Genomic DNA, 19,874 nt, shown 5'->3' with positions numbered 1-19,874 from the left:
GTTTGAGGGGTGTGGAGGACATTCCGGGAAAGACATCCACTCCGGCTTTCATCGAGTGACTCCCCTCCCCCCCCCACTCAGCGTTTGGGCTGTCTCTTATGAATCAAGGAATCTTCCAAACTGCTTCCAGGGGAGACGTGAACGGTTCAAAAGCCCAGGTGTGGAGGTGGGACCTCTTTACAGAGCTGGGGTGGAGGACTGTGCCAGCCACCCCCTCCACGTGACTTCCACCTCAGAGACACACGGGAACCAGGTGATTTCTCAAATCCTGGAGAAAAGGTGGAATTTTCCAACCCTCCCTCCAAGGGTCACTTCCCACTTTCGCACTGAGTGCCTGAAAACACCAGACTTACTATCTCCTTCTTGGAAGGGTGGTGGTGGTCTATGTATCCTTTGGGACAGCCTGCAGAGTGGGAACAGGGGACAGAGAAACCTCCTGCCAACTTGCCTGCCCCACCCTCCGAAATGCATAGTGGACTGGGGACAAGGATGCCAGGACCAGGGGATGTGTGTTTAGGCCAGAGAGGGCTGACCCTGGCATTCAAACTGGTGATTAAACTGAAGGATAGCACTAGGTGTGGACCCAGCACATGTATGGACCCATCCTAGCTATGGACTCAGTCCCGCTTTAGAACCATCCTGGTATGGATCCAGGCCTGGGTATGGACCCTCCCTAAGTATGGACCCAGTCCTGGTATGGATTCAGACCTGGGAATGGACTCATTTCTGGTAGGAACTAATCCCTAGGTATGGACTCAGTCCTGGTATAGACCCAACCTGGTATGGACGCAGACCTTAGTATGGACTCAGTCCTGGTATGGACTCATCTGGTATGGACATATCTCTAAGTATAGACCCAGTCCGGGTATAGACCCATCCTGGTACGGACTCAGCCCTGGATATGAAGCCAGCCCTGGTGTGGATCCAGCCCTGAGTATGGACCAGCCAAGGTATAGACCCATCCTGGTATGGACCCAGCCCTGGTATGGACCCAGCCCTGGTGTGGACCCAGTCCTGAGTATGGACCCAGCCAAGGTATAGACCCATCCTGGTATGGACGCAGCCCTGGTATGGACCCAGCCCTGGTGCCGACCCAGCCGCGGTTATGGACCCAGTGATGGGGTGAGGGTGGGGAGGGAGTTTTGGGGGGCGTGGGAAGCGCGGAGGGGTGTGCCCAGCGCCCTGGCCCCGCCCGGGTCCCGCCCCCGCCCTCCTGGCTGCTCTAGCCCTAAGGCTTTCGCTTTCAGTGGCGCCTGGGACAGAGGGGAGAGGCACGCAGGCTCGCACCCTGGACCACCGCCTCGCCATGGCCCCCGCCGCGCTCTGGGCCGCGCTCTGGGCCGCACTCTGGGCCGCGGGACTGCAGCTTTGGGCCGCGGGGGAGCCCGCGCAGGTGGGTGACTCACGCGACTCCCTGGGGCGCTCCCGCGCTGGCACCTCGGGGTGCCCTGGCCGCGCTCTCCAGGCAGGCTCCGCGTGACCCGAGGTGCAGGGGATGGGGAGACGGGATGCCGCATCCGGCGCCCACCCGGGTCAGATGCCCCTGGAGAGTTGCTTGGGGGTCCCGGGTCAGACACAGAGGGTCTTTGGACCTGTAGCCTAGGTGCCCCCCTGGGTCCCGGGTCCCTGCACCTGTGCTGCCCCGTGAGACAGATCCAGAGCCTCAGGGACCGCTGGGTCTGTGGTGATCAAACCCCCCCCCCCCCCCTTGCTGACCAGGTCTCCCTCCTTAGAAAACTTCCTTTAATTCTGGGATAAGTGTTTCTCATTCTTAAAACCAGTAGGGCTGTTGGGGGGGGGGGGGAGGGGGGGGTTAGGCTCCCGTCCTCTCTGCCCTTCCCTCTTCGTCCCCAAGGACCACGCTGGTGATTTCAGCGGCCTGTTCTCTCTTGAGGCTGGGGTCCTCTGAGGGGTAGACAGTGCCCACAGGTTCCTCAATCTCTCCACCCCAGCTGGACTCCTCAAGGACCTCGGCTGAGTTCTGGGACCTGAGGAGTGAGGAAGGCCATCTGGGCTGGTCATGGAGGCATTCTGGTACTTGAGGGGCTCCAGGAAAGTGTCTCCGTGGCAAGTTCAGTCCCCGAAGTTGTTTCTTTTCTTTTGCCTGAGTTGCCTGTCTCCAGGAGCTGAGGGGTAGGGCATCCTGTTTTACAGGGAGAGGAAAGCAACACGGAACTCCTGTGTGTCTCAGAAGGGCATGGGGACACTTTGCTTTCGGGGGGGGGGGTCTTCCTTTCCCCTTTGGTGTGAAGGAGGTTTGTCTTTCCATCTTACCTTCCATGTGGGGGTGGGGGGAGTGAGCTGTGTGCTCACCTGTCTGGCCTCCTTGACCTGGGGAGGGGGTGAAGTTTGTTCCTATGGTCACGGGGGGTGTGGGGGTGTGGGGGGGGTGACTCACTAGCTAATTCAAACATTCTTAGAGGCCAGAAGAGCATAGAGACTGTCAGGCCAGAAATGTCTCACTTGCAGTGGACTCCTGAGTCTTGAGGAGGGGGGAGGGAATGGCCCTAGAAGTTGTCTTGGAAGAAAGGATGGTCCTAGAATCCCAGCAGTGAGAGCAGAGGTCGAATGCCCATAGCTGTGATCCTCCGGCAAGCTCATGCCACAGACTCAGGCCTCCAGGGTAGCCATCCTGCCCTGGGGAACCACAGGAGACAGAGGCATAGGGCTTTTGCTTAGGACCCCAGGCCCAAGTCTTGGAGTCCTCAGATGAGTCCTCTCTGCCCAGCTCCCATGCTGGTTTTCCCCAGGACCTCTCCAGAGCTGCTCAGCTACTCCCCATCTCCCAGCTCTGGCCCGTCTCACTGACCCTCATTGCAGGAGTCACTGGGGAGCCCCCCCCTCAGGTTGGGGCACCCTTTCCCACCCTGAGAAGTTTCCATGGTGCCTACTCACTGAGGCAGAAACCCCTCCAGATAGCCCAGGTCAGAGTGAGTGAGGAATCTGGGTCGTTCCTGCCACCTGAGCAGGAACCTCGTGCCCCTGTGTATCTGCATACCTCGTGCTGCCGTTCCCTCTCCATGGTGCACTCCTCAGCCTCAACTTTCAGTATCTTTTGCAGGGGCCAACCCCACCAGGAAAGCTTTTCTCCACTTCCCTGCTTGATCTTGATCTTCTCTTTGAACATCCAGAGGCCCAGCCCTCTGCAGGACAGCCTACATCCTGCTGCTTGGCTTAGTCGTGAGACAGGAACCTCAGTAAATGGAAAGTTCCCTGAGGATGAGGGCTATGCCCCCTCCTACTTTACATTATCTAGTGGTGCATTAGCACGTGGTTTGTGACCACCTGCCAGTGACAGGTACTGTGCTGGTACTTTCCTACTGCATCTCACTCAAACCTTCCTTCTGACAGCTCTTCAGAGCTGGATATGCTATTTCCACTCAGAACTGTGAGCTAATAATCCTACAGTGCATATCTGAATGGTGTTTGATAAGAGGAGGTCTTAAATGTTCTCATAGAAAATGGCATTTTGTGACGGTGTGTGGATGATGGGACCTGTGGCCATCATTTTGCAGAGCATGCACATCTCCAGTCATTCTGCTCTCCACCTGAAACGAATCGGACGCTATGTGCCAATTATACTCCAGTACAAATCATTTAGTATCAAAAAGCATAGAGGGCCAGAGAGATAGACAGCAGCTGAGTGAAGGACTTGCATCCCGGAGACCCCAGAAGTCCCAGGTTCAATCCCAGGTGCTTCCATATGCCAGAGCTCAGCAGTACTCTGGTACCCCCACTCTCTCTTTCTCTCTCCCTCTCTCTCTCATAAAATAAAATCTAAAAAATAGAGAGATAGGGGCCAGGTGGTGGTGCACTGGGATAAGTGCACACATTACAATGCTCAAGGACCCAGGTTCAAGCCCCTGGTTCCCACCTGCAGAGGCAAAGCTTCAGGAGTGGTAAAGCAGGGCTGCAGGTATCTCTCTGTCTCTCTCAAAGAGCTGGGAAGTGGGATGGTGGGATCTGAGCTCAGGTTCACCTGCTCCAAAGCCCTTTTCACTTTACCCCACCCGCACCCCCACCTGTCTCTGCGCGTCTTAAAGATCTGAGCTGACCTTAGATCTGTCAGACTCACTTTGCCTTCAGGACTTTTGACTCCTATAAAAATTTCCTTTGCTGGCTGTTGTGGACTGCATCATTCATTCATCGAGTTATTCATTCATTCATTCATTCATTCATTCATTCATGGCTAAAGCCAGTAATACCAGCAGGTGGAGAGAATGTGTGGTGCTTCTAGTGGGGGGTGGGTAGGTAGGACCCTCACAGTCTGCTTTGTCTGCTTATCACTGGGGAGGCAGCTGGGGTCACCCTCCCTGCTGTGTCTGGCCCACCAACCACTGCAAGCTTGAAACAGAAGGCTGCTTGCTGTCCTGGGGTGTGTGCCTTCCCCCGCCTGATGTTCCAGCAGGGAGCCTGCGTGCTGGCTGAGGGAAGATGCCCCTGGTGGCCAGGGTACTTCAGAGAGCACTGGACAGGAAGGCCCGTGTTTGGTGTAGTGCCATTCATTTATTCTCTCACCCTTACCATTTTTCTTTTTTAAATATCTTTCTTTTGTGTGAGAGTGTATGTGAGTGTGAGTGTGTGTGAATGTGAGTGTGCATGTGTGTGAGTACATGAATGTGTGTGAATGTGAGTGTGCATGTGTGTGAGTATATGAATATGTGTGAGTGTGTGTGTGTGATTGTGAGTGTGTGTGAGTGTGTGTGACTGTGTGTGTGAGTGTGTGATTGTGAGTGTGTGTGTGAGTGTGTAATTGTGAGTGTGTGTGAGTGTGTATATGCAAGTGTGTGTGTGGGGGGGAGTATGTGAGTGAATGTGTGTGTGAGTGTGTGAATGTGTGTGTGTGAGTGTGTGTATGAATGTGTGTGAGTGAGTGTGGATATGAGTGTCTGTGTGTGTGACGGAGTGTCAGTGTGTGAGTGTGTGTGAGATTGTAAGTGTGTGTGAGTGTGTGTGAGAGTGTCAGTGTGTGAGTGTGTGTGTGAGTGTGTGTGTGAGTGAGTGTGTGTGAGAGTGTCAGTGTGTGAGAGTGTCAGTGTGTGAGTGTGTGTGTGTGAGTGAGTGTGTGTGTGAGTGAGTGTGTGTGAGAGTGTCAGTGTGTATGTGAGTGTGTGTGTATATGTGAGTGTGTGTATGAATGTGTGTGACTGTGGATATGAGTGTCAGTGTGTGAGTGACTGGATATGAGTGTCTGTGTGAGTGAGTGTGTGAGTGAGTGTGTGTGTGAGTGAGTGTGTGTGAGTGTGTGAGAGAGAATGTCAGTGTGTGAGTGAGTGTGTGTGTGAGTGAGTGTGTGAGAGAGAGTGTCAGTGTGTGAGTGTGTGTGAGAGGGAGTGTCAGTGTGTGAGTGAGTGTGTGTGAGAGTGTCAGTGTCTGAGTGTGTGTGAGAGAGAGTGTCAGTGTGTGAGTGTGTGTGAGTGTCAGTGTGTGAGTGTGTGTGAGAGAGTGTCAGTGTGTGAGTGTGTGTGAGAGTGTGTGTGTGAGTGTGAGAGAGAGTGTCAGTGTGTGAGTGTGTGTGAGAGTGTGTGTGTGAGTGTGAGAGAGAGTGTCAGTGTGTGAGTGTGTGTGAGAGTGTGTGTGTGTGAGTGAGTGTGTGTGAGAGTGTCAGTGTGTGAGTGAGTGTGTGAGAGTGTCAGTGTGTGAGTGAGTGTGTGTGTGAGTGAGTGTGTGTGAGAGAGTGTCAGTGTGTGAGTGTGTGTGTGTGAGAGTGTCAGTATGTGAGTGAGTGTGTGTGTGAGAGAGTGTCAGTGTGTGAGTGTGTGTGTGAGTGAGTGTGTGTGAGAGAGAGTGTCAGTGTGTGAGTGAGTGTGTGTCTCATCACATCTCAGCCCTCACTGCTGTGCCTTGCTGGTTGCTCTTCTCTGCAAACTCCCAGCTGCTCACTAGCCTCAGGGCCTTGGCACCTGCTTTCGCCTCTTGCTTGCAATACCCCTCCGCTGAGATCCTGGTCTCACTTTCTTGTTTTCTTCTCCTCAAGTGTCTTTTCCTCAAAGGCCTTCTCTGACCAGCCTGCCTTATTTCAAGCTTCCCTCTTTGGAAGGTTCTCTCACTTCTCCGGAGCTGCTTTGTTTTCCTTTATAACACTCGTGGCTTATTCTGTTCTTTTTTTCATGAAAGAGAGAAAGAGTATGTGCAAAACATGACTTCACTATCTGTGAAGTTCTTCTTCCTTTCTTCTCCCTCTCCTCCTCCTCCTCTTCCTCCTCCTTCCTCTTTCTTCTTGTGGTGACAAGAGCCAAGGACTGGACTGAGGGCTTCCTAGATGCACAGCAGAGGCTTTGCAGCTGAGTCCTCCCCCGACCCTTATTTTTGTCCCCTTCGCTGAGTTCCCTTCATACTGTAATATAAGCACTGGGAAGGCAGAGTTGTTCAGTGCTGTAGACGTCAGCCTGGAGCAGGGCTTTCCATGTGGGCACTGCTGACATGGTCTACGGGGACCACATCTGACTCTAGTGTGGAGTGTATCTTATATCTTTTTAAAAAAATTGTTTTCTATTTATTTATTTATTTATTTATTTATTTATTTATTTATTTATTACCAGAGCACTGCTCAGCTCTGGCATATGGTGAGGTGGGGGATTGAACCTAGGACTTCAGAGCCTCAGGCATGAGAATCTCTTTGCAGAACCATTATGCTATCTAACCCCACCTGCGTGTCTTATATCTTGTAAGAAATGTACAGTGGGGGGGAGTCGGGCGGTAGTGCAGCGGGTTAAGCGCACGTGGCTGCATAGCTCAAGAACCGGCATAAGGATCCTGGTTCGAGCCCCTGGCTCCCCACCTGCAGGGGAGTCAATTCACAGGTGGTGAAGCAGGTCTGCATGTGTCTGTCTTCCCCTTCCTCTCTCCATTTCTCTCTGTCGTATCCAGCAACAATGACATCAATAACAATAACTACAACAATAAAACAACAAGGGCAACAAAAGGGAATTAATAAATATTTATTTAAAAAAAAGAAATGTACAGTGGGGGACAGGCGGTGGTGCACCTGATTGAGCACACACATCACAGTGCGTAAGGACCCAGGTTCGAGCCCCTGGTCCCTATCTACAGGGGGAAAGCTTCATGATTGGTGAAGCAGGGCTGCAGGTGTCTCTCTGTCTCTCTATCTCCCTCTCTGTCTCCTCCTACCCCCTCAATTTCTCTGTCTCTATCTAATAATCAATCAATCAATAAATATATTTTTAAAAAGAAAAAAACATACAGGGGTGGACACAGAGTAGACCCCTTGGAGTGACCACTGTGCAGTCTCCAACTCTCCCTCCCAGAGGCCAATAGCAGCCCCTGCAGTGCCGGCAATTAAACCTGTCCCCAGATAGTGCTGAATGTCCCCTGGGGACAAGTAGCTTGCAGCTGCTGTGCCCCTCAAAGAGAAAATAAAGGGGGGAGGGTTTGGGTGGTGGCACACCTGGTTGAGCACATGTTACAAGGCACAAGGACCCAGGTTTAAGCCCCTGGCCTCCACTTGCAGGAGGAAAGTTTTGTGAGTGATGAAGCAGTGCTGCAGGTATCTCTCTCTCTCTCTCTCTCTCTCTCTCTCTTCCTCTCTATCTCCCCCTTTCTTTTTGGTTTCTGGCTGTCTCTATCCAAAAAATAAAGATAATTACAAAAAAAAAATCTTTAGAAAAAAAAAAACAGTGAAGGGAGACAGCATAATGGTTATGCAAAGAGATTCTCATGCCTGAGGCTCCAGAGTCCCAAAGTTCAGTCCCCACACCACCATAAATCAGAGCTGAGCAGTTGCTCTTATTCAAAAAGAAAGAAAAGAGGGAGTCGGGCAGTAGCTCAGTGGGTTAAGCGCACATGGCGCAAAGCGCAAGAATCCTGGTTCGAGCCTCCGGCTCCCCACCTGCAGGGGAGTCGCTTCACATGGTGCAAAGTGCAAGGACCAGCGTAAGGATCCTGGTTCGAGCCCCCTGCTCCCTACCTGCAGGGGAGTCGCTCCACAGGCAGTGAAGCAGGTCTGCAGGTGTCTTTTTCTCCCCCTCTCTGTCTTCCCCTCCTCTCTCCATTTCTCTCTGTCCTATCCATCAACAACAACATCAATAATAACTACAACAATAAAACAACAAGGGCAATAAAAGGAAAGAAAGAAAGAAAGAAAGAAAGAAAGAAAGAAAGAAAGAAAAAGAAAGGAAAGCAAAAAAAAAAAAAAAAGGAATTTATATCCAGGAAGTTCATCTGAACTTTGTAACAATTCCATTTTCTGGGTGAGACAGGAGCTTTTGAAAAGCCAGTGGTGAGTGGCCGGGTAGTGGCGCACCTGGCTGAGAGCACATATTACAACACACAAGAACCCAGGTTCGAGCCCCTGGTCCCCACCTGCAGGGGGAAAGCTTTGAGTGGTGAAGCAGGGCTGCAGGTGTCTCTCTGTCTCTTTTCCTTTCTTTTGCCCCCTCCCCTCTCAATTTCTGATAATGTCTATCCAATAAATAAAGATAATTTAGAAAACAAAAAAATTAAAAAAAAAAAAGCCAGTGGTTCCTAGTTTGGGTGAATTTGTCCTTGTCTCCAGGGTTCTTGTCCAGACTCCTCTCTCTGCACGAGGTCTGCCGAGTCTAAGGCTGCTCCCCCCAAGTGTCCAGGGCTCCCTCACTCTGAATGGTAGTGGGATCCCCACACATGGTGACTCAGGGCCTCAGCGGGCATATGACTTGCAAGGAAACCTGGGAGCAGACCTTACGGTGTCCAGAGCTCTTGCCCTAGACAACTCCGTCACAGAGAACAGTTGCCCTGCCACCTGTCTGCCCCAGGGTGCACATCCTGCTCCAGTGGCCCCTTGTTGGACCTCTCGGACCACCTGCCCAGCTGCTTGGATCAGACAACTGCTTCCCTCTCCTTCCTGCCTCTTCCTTCAGTCACTGATGCCATGTCATCTGAAGCCAAGCAGAGGGTGCAGAACATAGAGGAGCCTTGTGACCTCTCTGCTGAGGGACTGCAGGCCTTGGCGTTTGCGCCTGCACAGTGGACTGGTTCCAGGCACTCTAGCTAGCACTTGTGTCTGGCAGCCCAGGAGTTGGTGCAGCAGGGTGGTGTGCCTGAGGCCCAGGGGTGTGATCTCTGGCACCACATGTGCCAGAGTGGTGCTGTGGTTTCCTCCCTCTCTCTCCTTCTCCCTCTCTCTCCTATCTTGATCTCTCTCTCCCTCTCTCCTCTCCTGATCTCTCTGTCTCCCTCTCTCTCCTCTCCCTCCCTCTCTCCTCTCTCAACCTCTCTCTCTTCCTCTCTCACCTCTCTCTCTCTCCCTCTCTCTCCTCTCTCGATCTCTCTCCCTCTCTAAATCTCTCTCTCCTCTTTCGATCTCTCTCCCTCTCTCAATCTCTCCCTCCCTCTCTCCTCTCTTGATCTCTCTCTCCCTTTCTCTCTCCCTCCTCTCTCGATCTCTTTCCCTCTCTCTCCTCTTTCAATCTCTCTCCCTCTCTCTCCTCTCTCGATCTCTCCCTCTCTCAGTCTCTCTCTCCCTCTCTCTCCTCTCTTGATCTCTCTCCCTCTCTCAATCTCTCTCCCCCTCTCTCTCCCTCTCTCCTCTCTCTCATAAATAAACATATCTATTTTCCCCTGCTATCTGCAACTTCTGGGGTGCTAAGGCTGTTTGCTCATGATGCTGAGAGATCCTCCGAGGTCTTGCTGTCCACTGCCCAGCCTCCAGGTGACTCCCAGATACCCGGGAGGAGCACTGGCCTCGCTGTCCAGAATCCCGCTCTGAGCACGGCGGCTGACTAGCTGTGACCTTGCTCAATTGCTGAGCCTCTGGGGGTTAAACAACCTTGTCTGCAGAGCTTAACAGACCCTGTCTCAGTGCTTCCCCTCAGTACTGGGCAACTGCTTGATAAAGACCACAGAATGGGGGGGGGGGGGCTGAGAGGGGTCTCAACATCTGAACAGTCTGTGAACCCAAGAGAGAGCTCAATGCACCCCTGATATTATTACTTCTCAGCCTCTTTCTCAGGGACTTCAATCCCACATGCTTCAACTCAAAGGATTTCCCTGACACATGTCCCAATGTCATCAGGAATTCCTGGCTGTCTGGGTAGGGGGAAGATAGCATAATGGTTCTGCAAAGGGACTTTCAAGCCTGAGGTTCCAAGGTCACAGGTTCAATCCTCCACACCACCATAAGCCAGAGCTGAGCAGTGCTCTGGTGAAGAAGAAGAAGAAGAAAAAGAAGAAGAAGAAGAAGAAGAAGAAGAAGAAGAAGAAGAAGAAGAAGGAGAAGAAGAAAGAAGGGAGGAAAGAAAGAAAGAAAGAAAGAAAGAAAGAAAGAAAGAAAGAAAAAAAGAAATTCCTGGCTGTCTGTCAGTTTACTTCCAAGACAAGATGTGAGTCCAGTCTCCCTGCTTCTAAGGCCGTAACTAGCTCAGCTCTGACGTATGGTGGTACTGGCAACTAAAGTTGGGATCTGAGTGTTTCAGGCATAAAAGTTTCTTTTTTTGAAAGTTGTATTAAAAAATTTTATTTGTTTATTTATGAGAAAGATAGAAAGAGAGAGAGAGAGAGAGAGAGAGAGAACCAGATATCACTGGTGCATATGCTGCTGAGAATGGAACTCGGGACCTCATGCTTGAGAGTCCAGTACTTTATCCACTATACTACCTCCCAGGCCACGGCATGAACATTTTTGTATAACTGTTATGCTATCTCCCACCCTCCCTCATTTAAATAGCCTTTTAGAGTCAGAAAACAGGCCCTTTGATGTCCCAGACTATAAACACCCTCTGCATGGCCTGTTGTCTGGGACCTAAAAGCCTCCAGACGCCTTGAGGGGAGAGGGGTGCAGCCTTCTGTCACCTGTTGGCCCCCCAGTTGTGTCTTTCAGGCCTCCTCCTTGTCTTTGACCTTTAGGCTTTTGTTGCTTGCGGGATGTGGGACTCTGACGCTCAACCCCACCTCCGCCTCCAGCCCCCCACCACACACACTGTAGGTCATTTTTCCACAGGAGCATGTGGTGAGGTCACAGGTGGTGATGACATCACTGTGGTTTGGGGCACTGGAGCTGTGGGGAGAGGAAGTATCTGTTCAGAGATTGACGTTCTTGTGCCTCAAGTATGAGCAGTTCTGGGGGGTTGGGCAGAGCTGGGAAGGGCAGGAGGGAGCTGGTGAGGGGGCTCCCCTATTTCTGCCTTGTCTTGCTTGTCTCCCTGACTTCCTGTGGCGTGTCGAACCTCTAAGCCTCCTCTGTAGAGGGTGACACACAGGGAGACTTCTGGCCGCTGGTACTGACTCAGTGACTGGCACTAAGCAGCCTGTAAACCTCTTCCTTCTCTGGGTACCAACTGTCCCAGGTGGACTGCAGAGTCACTTCCCAGGCCTCTCGCTCCTGACTGCCAAGTGGACACGGGGCGGGGAAGTTAGCAGAATTGAGTGATATTGAGGGCCACGGGGTGAACCCCCTTTGGGAGCTCAGGGCCCTCAAGAGGCCTACATGCCGTTGTTCTGTCCTGGACTCCAGACTTGGGAAACTGGACCCCTGCTGACGGGGCAGATCTGACCCAGAAAGGGCAGGAATCCCCAGGGGGGGTTGTTTGCTTTCCAGACACAGTCCAGCTCTGAGGCTGGCCGATTCCATACCAGGCTGCTAGAAAGAAAATTTACAGGGCCAGGCGGTGGCGCACCTGGTTAAGCGTTCACATGACAGTGTGCAAGGACATGGGTTCGAGACCCTGGTCCCCACTTGCAAGGGGAAAACTTCCACGTGCGGTGAGACAGGGCTGAAGGTGTCTCTCTGTCTCTCCCCCCTCTATCTCCCCCTTCCCCTCTCAATGCCTCTCTATCTAATAAAAAAGACATTTAAAAATTTAAAAAAGAAAGAAAATTTACCTTTTCACTCCCAAGAACAGACTTGGGAGCCTTGAGAAAGGCAAGAAGTGAGAGCGTGTATTCTGCAGAACTGGCACTGGCCCGACCTGCATGTTAGTACACACCACCCAGAGACTGCCGCCAAGTATTAATTCCCTGTGCAGGGTGGAAACTGCCCTTTGCTCTGTGGATTGGGCACACAGTCTTACCACCACTGGCCAGAGAAGAAGGGGAGGACGGTGGCTGTGGATGGGGCGGGGGCTCTTTCTTTTCTAGGTCAGGGGCCTGGTTTGCCTTGAGGACCCTCCTCATATAGTTGTGGGGGATTCCTGTAGATGGGGGCCTAAGATAAGCAGATAAATTCTCTCTTTCTCTTTTTTTCTTTCCCAGAGCCCTACTCAGCTCTGGCTTATGGTAATGCAGGAGATTGAACCTGGGACTTGAAAGCTCCAGGCATGAGAGTCTCTTTGCAGAACCATTATGCTGTCTACCCACCCCCACCCAACCATTCAATTGTTTCTCTCTCTCTTTTTTAAATTTTATATTTATTTATTATTGAGAAAGATAGAAGGAGAAAGAGCCAGATATCACTCTGGTACATGTGATGCTGGGGATTAAACTCAGGACCTCATGCTTGAGAGTCGAATGCTTTATCCACTGTGCCACCTCCCAGACTACCCGTTCAATTGTTTCTGCAGTGACTTTCAGTAGGTACTCAGGGAGGAACTTTCTCCTGGAAGACCTCTGGGAGGGTGTGTGTGTGTGTGTGTGTGTGTGTGTGTGTGTGTTTAGGTAGAACACTAAGATAACACATGTCCTCTTCTGAATATATATATTATATATTCTTCACTTCTCACAAGGCTCAGGAAGCCAAGTGGGCCTGAGGGCAAGAGCAGAGCTTGGGAAAACCTGGGAGGCAGGTGGGCTGAGGAGGGGAGGCCTGCCAAGCTGCCAGAGACCATGAAAATGACAAGAGCACAGGGCCCAGAAATAAGAGGGGTTCAGGGGCTGGGAGAGGGTGATCTTGTTCCTTCACCTCGAGGAACTTAGTTGTCTCAGCTGGAATTTGAGAACAGCAGAGCTCTCTCTTGTCCACCCCAGCTTTAGAATTCTTTGTCCCCAGGAGGTTTGATCTTCAGACAACCCCCTAAAAGATGTAACCATATGAGTTCCATTCCACAGATAAAGAGGTTGGAATTTAGGGCAGGGAATAGCTCATCTGGTAACGCACAAGGGTCACCATGCCCAAGGCCCTGGGTTCGAGTCTAGCATCATAACGGTGCATCGGGGACTGCAGGAGGGGAGCTTCATGGATATTGGAGTGGTGTCAGGGTTCCCTTCTTCATCTCCCTCTAAATGAAAAAGGAAGAAGAAGAGGAGGAAGAGGGAGTAGGGGATGGGAAGGAAGGAAGGAAGGAAGGAAGGAAGGAAGGAAGGAAGGAAGGAAGGAAATTGGGCCCAAGAGGTCAGTCAGAGATACTGCACATTTGTGAAGTTCTAGCTTCATTCTTTAGCACTGCATACAGGGAAAGAAAAGAAAAGGAGAAGAGAGGAGAGGAGAGGAGAGGAGAGGAGAGGAGAGGAGAGGAGAGGAGAGGAGAGGAAAAGGGAGGAGAGGGGAGGAGATAAAAGAGGAAAAACACCAAGATTAATTGAACTGACCACATTTATTAAAATAAAAACTCCATCTATACTTCCTACCAGTGAGAGGGAAGTCTGGATTCAAAGTGAATTATCTTTAATCCAGAGTCCATGCTTTCAGCTACCAAATAATTCTAGCAGATTTAAAGATAACTGGGAGCCATTGCTATATACATTGTTTTTACCAGGGCCCTGCTCAGCTCTGGAATATGGTGATGTGGGAGATTGAACCTGCAGCTCTGGAATCTCAGGAATGAGAGTCTCTTTGCAGAACCATTATGCTGTCTCCTCGGCTCCAACAATAGTTTTTGAATAAGAGTGACCGGAGCAGAGAGCATGTTGGGAAGACCACCCTGGCTTCAGTGAGAAGCTCCGATGAGGCAGGAGACCATTGCAGTACCTTGGGGAGGTGCTCTGGGCTGAGGGAGCCTCAGCAGACCAGGATGGGGGCACTGACATCTGAGCAGGGAGGCAGAGACCTAGGGTGGGGATGGGGCACCCCATCAGAGAGGAGCTGTCAGTCTTCACGCCATCTGGCAACGTGAGATCTGTCTGGCATCAGCTCTATCCTGGCCGCCACAGCCCATGGGTCCGTGAGGGAATGACTGGGCAGAGCTAGGATGAGAAGGGATGTGCTCCCACTGGCTCTGGGGGGCAGGATTTGGAGGGCCCTACCTGGATCTGCTGCCAGGGCTGAGGGGCTAGGGGTGGGGCATGCTGCCTAGAGCCCTTGCCCTCTCCTTTTGCTTGTCAGTGGGCCTAGAAGATGCTGGAGAGTGTTAGGAGCCTGGGCTGGACTTACAAGGCCGTAGTCACTGCAGGCATCTGATGATGCCTTACGCCAGTCTGCTTGGTCTGGGAGGTGGAGCAGTGTATAACGTGGTGAACGACCCTTGGGGCCGGGTGGTTGGTGGTGCGCCTGGTTGAGCGTGCATGTTACAATGCGTAAGGGCCCAAGTTCAAGCCACCTGCAGGGAAGAAGCTTCATGAGTGGTGAAGCAAAGCTGCAGGTGTCTCTCTGTCTCTGTCCCTCTCTATCCTCCCCTTCCTCTCAATATCTGGCTGTCTCTATCCAATAAATAAATAAAGATAATAAAACATTTTTAAAAGCATTGGAACCTCAGGCATGAGGTCCTGAGTTTGATCCCTAGTAGCCATGTACCAGAGGGAGGTCTGGTTCTCTCTCTCTCTCTCTCTCTCTCCCCTCCCTCCTACACCAATGGTGAGAGAGAGAGAGAGAGACAGACAGACAGACAGACAGATGGACTGTCTCATTGTGTGGCCAGACTAAGGCGCTGTGGGCGGGACCCAGAGTCAGCAAGTGCTCATTTCAAGTGGGTCATGATGTGATCTCTAAAAATATTTTTTCTTTTTAACTAACTTATTTTGGCTGGAGACAGAAATCGAGAGGGAAGGGGGAAAGAGAGAGAGAGAGAGAGACCCGGAACACTGTTTCACTGCTCATGAAGCTTTTCCTTTGGCAGGTGGGGACCAGGGGCTTGAACTCGGGTTCTTACATACTATAATGTGTGTTGTGTGTGCTCAACCAGGTGTGCCACCACCTGGCCCCCACAAAAGACATTATAAATATCCAGATGGAAAAAACAAATTTAAAAAGCCCCCCCCACACACCCCTGGCCTTCACGCCCCAGTGCCCGGGTGGGCTGCTGATGTCATCTCCGTCTTATGGAGGAGGCATGACGCTGAGGCCAAGCTGCAGACCAGGCCCTCACTCAGAGAAGCGGGGCCAACACTCCACCCCTGTGGTTATGCTCTGAGCTCAGGACTCACCCACAGCCTGGGGGCAATGGCTGCGGTGGTTGTCATCTGAAAGCTACCCTTCAGTCTCCTCCAGTCCCCTTGTTATATTATTACTGTTGTTGTCTAAGATTTATTTATGAGGAAGCAGGAGAGAGAACCAGAGCATGATGCTGGCACGGGCAGTGCCAGGGGTTGAACCCAGGACCTCGTGCCTGAGAGGCCCAATGCTTGATCTGCTGTGCTAATGACCTGCCCCACCCGCGTCTTTATAAACATGTTTCCTGCCTAGTTCTCAGTCTGGTCTCAACTAACTGAAAATGAAAACGTGGCTTCTGTTAAAACCATCTGACATCTAGTCACCTGCTATGGGCTGTGGCTGGGAGGAGGACGGTGAGTAAGAAAACCCAGCTTCTGCCGGCCTCTCCCAGCACCGAGCACTGTGCACACATCACTGGGCTGGGGTATCTCAGCCCCGTCTGGGGACCCCTTTTTATAAGGGACAGAACTGGACCAGTGGAGGGCAGGACTTGGACTTAAAGCCGGGTGTCTGGGGTGGCGCACAGGTAGCTCATCCGGTAGAACGCCAATGTTAACGGTATGGGGGGAGCAGGGTTTGAGTCCTGGGCCACTACATGGGGCTTTGCAAGTGGTGGGGTGGCTCTGTGGTGTCTCCTTTTCTATTTCTCTGTCTCTAGCCCTCTAGGGGAAAGAAAAGCAGGGCTGCTGGGAGCAGTGGCGTTGTGCCGGCAGAGTCTCAGTGATAACCCTGGTGGCAAAGATAGATGATAGAGAGATAGGATGGATGGGTGGATGGATAGATAGATAGATAGATAGATAGATTGATAGATGATATACAAGTGATAGATAGATGATAGGTAGATAGGATGGAAGGAAGGAAGGAAGAAAGGAAGAATAAATGGATGGATAGATAGATAGATAGATAGATAGATAGATAGATAGATAGATAATAGATGATAGACAGGTGATAGATAGATGATGGGTTGATAGGATGGAAGGAAGGAAGGAAGGAAGGATAGATAGATGGATGGATGGATGGATAGATAGGTGATAGATGATAGGTAGATAGGATGGAAGGAAGGAAGGAAGAAAGGAAGGATGGATAGATAGATGATAGATAGATAGATAGGTAGGTAGGTAGGTAATAGATGATAGATAGGTGATAGATAGATGATGGGTTGATAGGATGGAAGGAAGGATAGATGGATGGATGGATGGATAGATAGATAGATAGATAGATAGATAGGTAGATAGATGATAGATAGGTGATAGATGATAGGTAGATAGGATGGAATGGAGGAAGGATGGATAGATGGACAGACAGACAGACAGATAGATAGAGCAAGCCATTTTTCTGGTTCAGAGCTCACTCCAGAGTGTAGAGACGTCTGTGGTCTCTGCTCCATTACAGGGTCTACAAATACACTGCTCCTGGCAGCCATTTTTTCCTATTTCATTGTATAGAACAGAGAGAAATTGAGAGGGGAGTGGAGGAGAGATAGAGAGGGAAAGAGAAAGAGAGACACCTGAAGCCTTGCTTCAGTGCTTCACCACTTGTGAAGCATTCCCTCAGCAGGTGGGGAGCAGGGAGCTTGAACCTGGGTCCCTGTGCTTAGTACTTACTATGTGTGCTTAACTGGGTGCACCAGCACTGGCCCCTGAGAGGACCCTTGAGAGAAACTGGAAAAAAAAAAAAAACTAGTCTTGCTTCCAGGATTGGGGAATACTTGGAGCCCCAGACACCATGCTGAGGGTATAGAGCTGGTATTTGAGGGCTGGGAGACCCCCACATGCCACCAGCAAAGCCTGTCCTGGACCTAGAAGGCAGCATCAAGTTTATCTGCAAAGGGACACAGTCCTGGGGACCAAGAATGGGAGGAGACTGGTGCTTGATAGGAGATAGGACGTGATGGGGGGGGGGGGTGCAGGTCGGAAAGTGTGGGCATCTTCTGTGACCTGATCAAGACCTCCTTGTGGCAGGTGCCACACCCTGGCACCTTGACACCCTGGCACTCAGCACAAAGCCTGGCCCCTGAGAACGGGCTACCAGCCCAGGTTTCTTGTCTGCCCCAGCTCACATCTAAAGTGACATCACAGGCAGCAGGCCTGGAGCAGATGTGTCACCCTAGGCTCCCCTGTGATGTAGTTGGCCCTTTGCATTTTATTTATTTATTTATTTTTAATATTTTATTTATAAAAAGGAAACATTGACTCAACCATAGGATAAGAGAGGTACAGCGCCACACAATTCCCACCACCAGAACTCCGTATCCCATCCTCTCCCCTGATAGCTTTCCCATTCTTTATCCCTCTGGGAGTATGGATCCAAGGTCATTGTGGGATGCAGAAGGTGGAAGGTCTGGTTTCTGTAATTGCTTCCCCACTGAACATGGGTGTTGACTGGTCGATCCATACTCCCAGCCTGCCTCTCTCTTTCCCTAGTGGGGAAGGGTTCTGGGGAAGCAGAGCTCCAGGACACATTGGTGGGGTTGTCTGTCCAGGGAAGTCTGGTTGACATCATGCTGGCATCTGGAATCTGGTGGCTGAAAAGAGAGTTAACATACAAAGCCAAACAAATTGTTGACTAATCATGGAACTAAGGGCTAGAATAGTGCAGATGAAGAGTTGGGGGGGGGGGTTCCTCCATTTTGTAGATAGCTAGTAGGCATATTTTAGTTATATTCCAAAGGGCTTGTGGCTATACTAGTTTCTTTTGTTTGTTTGTTTTTCTTTTTTCCCCGGATCCTGAAATCCGATACGCAGGTGGATCCAAGTTATTGTCTGGGGAGATGATGTCATGGCTGTAAATTTCATTTTATTTTTTAATTTTACTTACTGGTGATTTAGTAATGATTAACAAGATTGTAGGACAAGAGGGGTAGAATTCCATACTGTTCTGTGTCCTATTCCCTTCATTGGAAGCTTCCCTATTCTTAAAAAAAATTTTTTATTGTTGTAGCTATTGATGTCATTGTTGTTGGATAGGACAGAGAGAAATGGAGAGAGGAGGGGAAGACAGAGAGGGGGAGAGAAAGAGAGACACCTGCAGACCTGTTTCACTGCTTGTAAAGCTACTCCCCCTGCAGGTGGGGAGCCAGAGATTCGAACCGGGATCCTTATGCTGGTCCTTGCACTTTGCGTCTCCTGCGCTTAACTTGCTGCACTACCACCCAACTCCCTGAAGCTTCCCTAGTCTTTATCCCTCTGGGAATATATGGGGTGCAGAAGGTGGGAGTTCTGGCTTCTGTAATTGCTTCTCCACTGGACATGGGTGTTGGCAGGTGGATCCACACCCCCGGCCTCTCTCTCTTTCCCTAGTGGGACAGGGCTCTGGGAAGATGGGGTTTCGGGTCACATTGGTGGGGTCATCTGCCCAGGGAAGTCAGGATGGCGTCATGGTAGCATCTGCAGCTTGGTGTCTAAAAGGCAGTAAAATATAAAGCAGGGCAAATTGTTTAATAAACAGAAACCCAAAGGTAAGAATAGAGCAGATGAAATAAGGGGTCTTTGTGTGCAAAGAAGCTAGGAAGTCTATTTTAAGTATATTCCAAGGGGCCCACGACTGTAGTAATTTTTGTCTGAGCCTGATAGCTACCATGCAGGTGGACTAAAAGTATTGTCTGGGAAGATGGTGTCAAGAGTTGAGAGTATGCCTAGAAAGCTGAGTTAGAGCAGAGAGTAGCTCCCCAATATGGAGAAAGTATATAAATACTGTTAACTATAAAAAGAAAGGATCTGACCCAGGGCCCACTGATCTGACCCAGGGCCCGTGTCTGTTCACATTCAGCACAGGAGCCTGTGTGACCTCTGAGTCCCTGTCGGTCTGAGCTCACAGCCCATGGCCACAGCTGGGATCATTTAGTCCGTTCTAAGGCTTCTCCCTTCTGTGCTGGCAGACATGCGTCTCCACCTCGTGGCCCCTGTGGCCCACCATCCCTGTCCCTCCAGTAAACCCCTTGAGACTGAGGCCTCATGGCTCCCCTACTTCCCACCACACCCCGAAGAGGCTCCCCCCCCCCTGCCACCAGCTATGCAAAGGATGCGGTTTGTCAATTGGTTGCAGCCAATTTCCGTCTGTGTGGGGCGGTTCCTGGGTCAATACCTCCACCCCCTCCACAGCTGTGGCTTGTGCCCTGGGGGCCCCAGAGACCCTTCTGCCTAGGAGAGTCACTGGGGTGACCCTCTCATGACCACCGCCCTGCACTGTGGTCATCGTGGTCAGTGTGTTCCCAGAGCACTCACTGCGCCTCTGTGGACCTCTGGTCTGAATGACCACAGGGTCTGAAAGGACCAGCAGAGGCAGGTGTCACTGTGACCTGCTCCAGTCTGCTCCCCGGGCACGTGGCTGCCTGTGTGCAGTCTTGGGAGCCTCTGCTGTTGCAGGGGTGTGGGCATGAGGTGAGCAGCCATCTGTGGACGTGGCTGGCCGGCATCTGCACTCACCATCTGCAAAGGGAGGTGGGAGAGGCGCCTCCACTCACAGAGCTCCTGCTGGGGCTTCCTAACAGCTGCCTTCCTGCTCTCCCTGACCCTGAGCAGCAGAGGACCCCAGAGATGCTGCTTTCAGGGGGAGGGGCAGCAGTTCTCTGGGGTCTTCATGTTTGCTGCCTTGGAGACAGACACTCCTTCCTGGCTTGCCCCCTTCCCCCTCTTCCCTT

General features: G+C 51.3%; 1 protein-coding gene across 1 annotated transcript in view; it reads left to right on the top strand.

The window, feature by feature from the left end:
• Positions 1 to 1,238: 1,238 nt before the first annotated feature.
• Positions 1,239 to 19,874, top strand: part of TNFRSF1B (TNF receptor superfamily member 1B) — a 44,531-nt gene continuing 25,895 nt past the window's right edge. Inside the window, exon 1 of the mRNA XM_007532995.3 lies at positions 1,239 to 1,393. Coding sequence (XP_007533057.1) covers positions 1,307 to 1,393 — 87 coding nt within the window. The 5' untranslated portion in view covers positions 1,239 to 1,306. The remainder of the gene's footprint in view (positions 1,394 to 19,874) is intronic.

Source organism: Erinaceus europaeus, chromosome 13, assembly GCF_950295315.1.
Source record: "Erinaceus europaeus chromosome 13, mEriEur2.1, whole genome shotgun sequence".
Taxonomy (NCBI): Eukaryota; Metazoa; Chordata; class Mammalia; order Eulipotyphla; family Erinaceidae; genus Erinaceus; species Erinaceus europaeus.
This window is presented reverse-complemented; position numbering and strand designations above follow the sequence as displayed.